The sequence below is a fragment of the Oreochromis niloticus genome, linkage group LG1 (assembly GCF_001858045.2).
Source record: "Oreochromis niloticus isolate F11D_XX linkage group LG1, O_niloticus_UMD_NMBU, whole genome shotgun sequence".
NCBI lineage: Eukaryota > Metazoa > Chordata > Actinopteri > Cichliformes > Cichlidae > Oreochromis > Oreochromis niloticus.
The window spans coordinates 22,668,103-22,676,438 of record NC_031965.2 but is presented as its reverse complement, the minus strand read 5'-3'; the positions used below and the strand labels follow the sequence as shown (position 1 = coordinate 22,676,438).

General features: G+C 40.3%; 1 protein-coding gene across 1 annotated transcript; it reads right to left on the bottom strand.

Moving 5' to 3' along the window:
* Positions 1-409: 409 nt before the first annotated feature.
* On the bottom strand, positions 410-5,879 carry slc38a8b (solute carrier family 38 member 8b). Its single transcript, XM_003442337.3, has 10 exons — positions 5,691-5,879; positions 4,524-4,722; positions 2,579-2,735; positions 2,394-2,495; positions 2,252-2,309; positions 1,742-1,856; positions 1,517-1,664; positions 1,229-1,431; positions 991-1,042; positions 410-512 (listed from the first exon to the last, which is right to left on the bottom strand). Exons 1-10 carry the CDS (start codon positions 5,877-5,879, stop codon positions 410-412), a joined length of 1,326 nt encoding a protein of 441 aa, XP_003442385.1.
* Between the last annotated feature and the right edge of the window lie 2,457 nt (positions 5,880-8,336).

Sequence of the window (8,336 nt, the reverse complement as noted above, 5' to 3'; positions counted from 1 at the left end):
CTGTGTTGTTACTATGCAATTCCACATATACAGCATGTGAATGAAAAATATACAGAGAGAGGCATTTCCTAAATGGTGCAATGCTGCCCCCTGGCAGTGCTTAAACATAAACAAGGGCTCAGACTTATTTTTACACATTGCAGATGTTTCACTGCTGAATCGCACAAAATCATTAAATGCCTGTAATCAAACAAGTCCGTTTCTCTCCATTACAGGACTTCACCAAGCAGTCAAATATTATAGTTAATATTCATCACATCACATAAAAAACCATTCAGACACTGTCAACCTAAATTACTTTTAAGGCCACAAACGGTCAAATAACAGTCTAACTAAAAACCTCCTTTAAAAATGCAACATTCAGCTCTCTGAGAGAAAAAAAGGAGAGAGCTTGTCTAGTTCTGAAAGTTCAAAATTTGCGGAAAACCTCCATGACAGCGAGGGTTGTGCTCTGTCCAAAGATGAAGGCTCCAACTACAATCGTTATGACTCCCCAAGCTGTTAAAATCGCCCTGAAATGATAAAAATGCAATCAGGTCATCGAGGGCATCAAGTGACAGATCAGTGCAGATGACCCTGAGCAACGGCAATAAAAGAAAAAAAGAAAATTCAGAAGCATTTATCAGTCTGTCCTTTAGCCAGAAATCCTTCACTTCTGAGACACTGGATCAAATTTACTGTGCAAATAAAAGCCCAGAGAGGGAGACATTACCTCACAGCCATTTCTGCTGTCTGTTACTGAATCTAAGAGTCATTCTTAGTCATGCAAAAAAAAAAAAAAGCACAATATTTCCTGAAAAATCTCCAGGAAGTAAAATTTCCATAAAATACTGTCTAACATTCATTTATTCCGATATATTCTTAAACATTTGTTTACCTGTACAAACTGTTGCATATTCAGCATGTTCCATTTATTTGGATACATTGATTTGAATAGAGATACAAGCTGAATGAATTAGAATAATACATGGATTGTTTCTGTCTGCTCACCTGACTCTTGAAGAGATGTTCTCAGTTTGCATGGTGAACAGTAAGCAAAGACCTGCAACACACAAAAACACACCACACAAGTTTCTGGGTTACGAGAAGTCCTCGTACACCTTTCTCTTATTTTTGTATTGATTGTATATGACAATAAAGGGATATTCTATTCTGTTCTATTGCACCCAAATGTAAATATGTCATTACAAAACAGTCAAAGTCACATTAAAGTGAGTGCTGTTGCTACCAGGAAATATAAAGATGAAGAAGGCGCTGATTCCTCCAATGATGCTGATGATGTCGCTCATGTCGGGTACAAACATGGCAATGAGAAGCGTGAAGGTGATCCAGGCCACAGTGAGAACAGCTCTACAGCGATTCTCAAACGAATGAGTGACGATTCCCCAGTAATGCCTGCGAACTCGTAACATCAGGTTCAGGATGACTGACCTGTTCCACACACAGAAACACAACATGGCAGTAAGCACGCTCAGAGTCAGAAAATTAAAAACATCTCCACCCTGGTGAGACTTACCTCCCGAGAAGAAGAATAATTGGGTAGATGGTGATAATTGATATTCCGAAAAGTAGCCTGGAAACGATCATGACCACATCATTTCCTGGATATGACATCAAAATATCTGAGGCTACGTCTTGTCCAAATGTCAAGAAGCCGTACACACCTGGAGAGGAAGAGAGCGGGTTTGATGGAGAGCTGCCAAGTAAGCAGATAATACACTTGTTTTGGGAAGTGACTCACCAGTTAGTGTGTAAATGAGCAAGCAGAAAAGCATGGAGAGCACAGAAATGACCACCCAGTGGGAGATATTCTGGTTCTCCATGCTGCTGTAGATCGCTATACAGGCTTCATGGCACTGCAAGCACACACAGGCACACTGTCAGAATATTTGAATAAAATCCGGGCTGTCTTTTGATGATGCTGAACAGTGAGTTCATTTTAGCATAACACAAATGTATACATCCTTACTGGAGATGACAGTGAAGCATATACATATATATAATTATAAATAATAAAACAAACCGAGAAAATTTGTTTTTATAGTTTCTGGTAAATAATCTCGATTTGAGTAAATGTGACACACTCCTGTTCGTGTCCTCACTCTTTAAATATATATAAAGACTTAAGGCAGGTGTGGATACAAATGGGGTGCAATCTGCTAGATATACCTAATAAATTGGCTATTAGACTGTATTATATAAAGGGAACATTAGAAAGTGAACAGGTAAAGATATTAAAAAACAATCCTACCTGAAAGCCAAAGCAAATGGTCGGTACAACACTGAACATCGATGCCCATGAACTCACACTGAAAGACACAAAAACCTGTTCAGTGAGGTTGCACACGACAGGAACTAGTCATAAGGATATGCATGCATTCAGATTTACTGACCTTTGGCTGTGGTCTGGAGTTATGACTGCGTGACTGTCCATCAGGTAATATTTTACAGTCACTGCCACACACAGATATGTAGCAGCCAGCGTCCCCAGCACACTGACACAAAGAGAGACGATGAACTCGCGTAAACATTTACACTGAGCTGTGAGTCAGGCTGACTGCAGGTTAGTGCTGCGTACCTCGTGTATTTCTGGATGCCGATTTCTTTTGGGATGGACAGTGGTAGGATGATTACAAGGCACATGACAAAGAGGGCAAATCGTTGGTCTGTGTACCAATGGTAGGGCATTTCTGCCTCACTCGACCCCGTAACTGTCTCATAGAGAGAAATACACACTGGAGACACAAAAGCAGAAAGAAGTTCACAATATTTATCTGCTGCAACATGAAAAGCATCAGTAAGCAGGACAACAGGGAGCAAGAATTGTCAAATCCTATAAGATTTAATGGATCTAGTTGACTAGATTTGCAAAATATTCACATAAATTTTGCTTTTTCCTTTGTGATTTATTTATTTTTTATGGCAAGATATCAGTTTTTAAAGTCAGTGGATGAACACACAGAAAGATGAGGCGTCCTTTAAATGTGTTTCAGCCATTTTTCACTTATCTGTGTCATGCAGAATCTCTGATTAAAATCAGGTGGGGTTTGGGGGATGGAGTGTGTTTGGAAATCCAATCAAATGGTGTGTTTAAAACGGTAACAAAGCAAAAACACTAAAGGAGATTTGAAGGGTTTCAGATAGACAAACACAACAGGAAAAAAAAAAAAACGCGAGATATTGCTGCTCCCAGTCACATGTTTAGCCTAATACAAGCTAGAATAAAAATTAAAGAGCAGGTGATCTGCAGTCTGTATGAGATTGCATTTTTGTTACAGGGAATGGAAGCTAAACTGATCAAACTCAGGTGACAACAAAATAATGTCAAATACCTTAGAAAGCAGTGTGAAAACAGAATTTTTACAAGCTTTCTTTTATTCATTTATTTAACCTACTAAGGAAATAGAAAAGGTAGCATTAAAAGTATTAAAAGTTCATAATTTGGGAGTTTTTAGTGCATCAGCAGAGCATTCAGTGCATCACACATTCTGCTGTAATGGGTAACCTTAACCTGCTATCCTGTTAAAACCCCTAAATATTTTGGCCTTACAGCTAGAGGTTAAGTCAGTGGAGTGGCAGTATTTGTTTGTGCTCATGGTTGCGCAAATCTAATGGTTTATTAATATGTGTATAGTTAATGTTAGCAGATTTCTATACATGACTTTATTTGGTGTCATTTTTCCTGCTGTACATGAACACACAGGTGCAAAGTGTAACTTTCCATGGCTACTTCTGGCTATAAGTTCATGTGCAGGCAGATATTGGAATATCAAGGGTTTGCAAGTCTGGAACTGAAACAGGACTTCACTGTGTTTGTTAATGAACCACTGAGATCCATTCAGCCGTTTCTTTATGCCCCTGGTCCAGGTCATAGGGGTGGAAGTCTAAGCAGACAGGAGGTGCTGGTCAGATCCTGGTCAGATGATCAAGCCACCTCCACTGGCTCTTTTAGACATAGAAAAGTAGCAGCTTTTCTCTGTAATGCCAGGAGCTGTACATTGTCTCTGGTAGGGCCTTCTAAGACCACTGGTAATGGGTAAGGTGTCAGACAAAGAGAGATTTAGAAAAGTCCTATGATGGTGCCAAGCGTTTAGTGCCTTGTGGACTGGTTTGGAGTCTAGTGAGAGGCTATGGTGGTCTGATCCCTGATTGCCATCATTGGCTTTAGGAGCGGTGATAAGATAACAGGGACTTATTCAATAAAGTTTTTATTTTATTCTCATTTTCCTAGTTAACTTTTCATTGGAAATGAGTTAAAAAGAACGTTTGGGGTGTAATGTTTTCTTTTCCATCATACTGGATCTGAGAATACCTGTTACACACTTCCACACTGTTGTCAGTGTCCTCTTTCTTGATATTTTGATATTTCCAGCTGACACCAAGTAATGTCAGAGCACAACAGAGAAAGCCATAGAAGAAAGCATAAATTTGCTTACTGATTACCAAGGCACTGATGCCACAGGTGAAGCTGTTTCTCACATAAAGCTAAAGAAAGCAAAGAGGAAGGCGCAGGTCTCGCTCACATTTCTCCAGCTGATCCTGGACCACCACGAGGAAGGCAACACTTATCATGAAGAGGTTGAAGCAGAAACAGACTTCACAGAGTTTCCCCACGGCTCGTCCACACACTTCTCTCACCACGTCCTGATACGTCTTCTGTCTGCTGACAGACGACGCATAGCCGAGGACGACCAGGCCGCTGATGAGGAATACCAGAGACACCTGAAGGGGCATCAAAGGGATCAGCTTAACGCTAATCTTCATTCACAGACCACAGTGACGATATCACAAACTATGAGACAACAAAGCTGTGGGTATAGGTGTGTTTAAAAAAAAGACACCTGAAAGAAGAAACATGCAAAGAAAGAAAAATATCCCAAAGCCTACATGTTTAAAATATTTGGTCTCTCCAACCAGTCATCCAAAACCCAAAAACACTCATGTTAATAAGATAGATGTTTAAGTAAACACTCTCTCTTTCTCTCCTGGGGGAAAACTGAGCACAGGGGAAAATGAGATGAGGAAGAAGTAAGAGTAAAGACAGGTGGCTCACAGAATAAAACAGAAAGTAAACTAAACACACATATGCACAGCAACTTAACACTCAGGGAAAAAACAAATCCCAGGACTTTAAAAAATGTGCAGCTCAGCATTTTTAACACTGCAGGAAATCAACTGATTAAACAACATCTGTGTGCAAGTTATAAGTTGCAGCTGCTGTAACCAAAGTGACCGTTACAACAACTGGTGTTAAAAATATAAAATATGTAACAACAGTTATATGAGACAAGGATGTCAAGCTCTGTGCCCGCTGACCTCTTGGGCCCATTCTTGGAAAGCATGCAGTAATAAGTCCATGAGATACACACACACACACACACATTGCTTTTCCAGCAATCAGATGGAGTGCACTGAAAGTTTAGATCTTCACCTTAAGTGGAAGCTTCATTAGAGCTCACGTGTTAAAACTATGCGTCTCTTTCACACCAAGGAGCCAGAGAGAGGGCTGGTGAATCCATACTGAGCCCATACAGGTTGTAGACCAACAGACAAAGTAACCCTCTAAGCACACAGATCTTTTTTTTTTTATTCTATTGAATTTTGACCTAAATTATTATTTTTTGATATTTTAGATCATTCTTTGTAAACAACACTAACTCCAGCTGCAGCGTGTTAGATCCTGTACTCACCAGCTCCACACTGACTGCAGTGGTGACTCCCCCCGCCTTCTGAAAGGCCCAGGGGAAGTTGAGCAGTCCGGCTCCCAGGGCAGACTTCAGCATGATGAACACTGCACCGAACGAGCCGAGCCGCGGGGGGTCCGCGTGAGATGCCGATCTGGCCAGCAGGCTGATGCTCTCCCGGGCCAGCTCCTCCATGATCCAACTCACAGACTCACAGAAACACCAGAATCTATTCTTGTGCACCCAGAAACGTTCAGTTCACGTGTTTGACTCCCTCCGTATCTCCAGGAGTAGTCTCAACCTGGTGAGCTGTAAACTGTGCCAATATATAGACCCACACACCCGCACACACACGACTAACATGGTCTAATTAGACTTTTCGACTATTAAAAATTTCACTCCGAGGTGAAAAATTTGACAGTAAGGTGAGCATGTTTACTTCAGCCCGCTCCGCCATCCCTTTATGTCTGTCTCTGATGTACATGCTTGCTGATGAAGAAGCCTAACTGAGCAGTGAGGCAGGTTTGATAAATTAAATCAAATCAAATATATGATGTTTCATCAAAGCTGACAAACTTGCAGTGACATCAGCAGACTGACCTGTTGAGTGTTTCCGGAAAGAAATATTCAACTAAGGCCATTTTTCTCTCTTGTTTCTTTCTATATAAACAGTCCCAGCGCATCTCACACCATCGTTAAACTCTCACTTCAGATAAGGACAATAACACCCTCCTCAGGGGGAAAATTGACAGAGAAATAAATACAATGGTTCATTTTTTCTTATAGTTATATATTTCTTATTAATTTCACGCATTATGTACACAGATCATAGAGCTGGTGCTCAGTGCAGCTTACAGCTTTAAAGTGTTTACATCCTGGTAAAATAAAACCCTGGCCATATGGATTGGACAGCCCAATCTAATACACCAGGAATTCATAATCCCTGCCATGTTTTATGCTACACACCATCTGCTGTAGAGCATCGCTCAAAAGCGGATGATGACTCAGTTGAGAACAAAAATAAGTTAAAAAAAAAAAACATGAAAACATGTTAATGGCCAGGCTTTGCGGCTCCTCCTTTGAGTCTCACGGTGATGTAGATCGACTCCGGTGACGATCATGACAGAGAGATTAGAGTGAGCAGGTCTGCAAAGGAGTTCTGGGGACAGAGAAACTATTTAAGGGACGGGTCATCAAACAAAGATATAAATAGATGTTTATATATAAAGAATTCAAAAATGTATTTTTGTAGGCTACACAAAGATCTTTTTGTTTCTTTAAAAATATTTAAAATGAAATTAAATTGAGTTTGTTATGAATTTGGTTCAGAAACCTTGAATTGGGCAAATACGTTTTTGCGTGTGTTCATTAATTAGTTGATTTATATTTAATTTCACCAGAGCTGTAGCCCCAAATTCTAACAATCACCGAGTACTGTTGCCAATTTTCTATCACACAGGTGTCACAATGGTGTAATAGTCAGTGCTGTCACCACACAACACGAAGGTCCCGGGTTTGACTCCACACGAGTGCACACTTTGCACTTCTTGAGTGGAGTTAGCATGTGTGGGTTCTCTCTAGCTTCCTCCCACACTCCACGACATGCACATTAAGTTAATTTTTTCTAAACTGGCCCCAGGTATGAATGTTATCATGAAAGGTTATCTCTCTTTGGATGTTGACCCTGATTGGCTGTGCTGCCCAGTGGCAGTTGCGCTCCATGACCCTTAATTAGATAAGCGAATTGGAACTGAGTATAGAAGAGCTCAGTGGAAAGACTTTTAAATAAAATACCTTTCTTACCATTCTTTCTCTTTCTAGTTCACATGAGCCAAGGTGTGAATTGCTAGGGTCACAGTATGTGAACTTAAACAACCTGCACTCACCATCAGCTGTTAGAACTGAAGAAGCCTCTCAGGTGAGAGGTGAAATGATTTTAAGGACCTGAACAGAAGTCCAGCTGCTTTCAACTCAAACACTTTCAGTTACCTGACCTGGGAGACTGCTGTGCTGATTTACACAAAGTATGTGTAAGTGTATGTGTAAGTCAGCACAGCACAGCACCATGCTATGTGGATTCAATCAAAAAGGGAGCAGCGTCAGCGGTCACCTTTGAGCATCCGGAACTAGATGCTTCTGCGTATGTATGTTTCTGTTTTCATTTGCTGCTCAGGTCTGTTGTAGTTTTATTTAACTAACCAATCTGCAGACTTGTTAGTTAAACTAATCCATACATAAGCTGAATGTGAGTTTTCATTTCAAATCACGCTCATAATCCATGTTATATTTGCAAAAATTAAAAGAAAAATTAGGCTTTTTATCTAGAAACAGTGTAGCTCTGTTTGCTGATTGAGCACCCTCTAGGTGGAATCCACCCATTTTCAGTGTAATTCTTAATAGTCTTCATAGGAACACACTGTCTTGTCTTTTTTGCACTCTTTGACAAACACTCCAACTTTAGATTCCTGCTCAAACTAAAGGAACACCTTTAAAATGTGTTCATTTAGGCACGGCAGCTTTTCCCCTTTCTGTTTGTGGCGACCTGCCATGTTATGTGCAGACTCACTGATGGTCGTATTGAAATTCAGTCTTCATGTACCAGTCAGGATTTTAATCTGGCTTTTATATATGTATTTTTAGACAGAGCAAAAT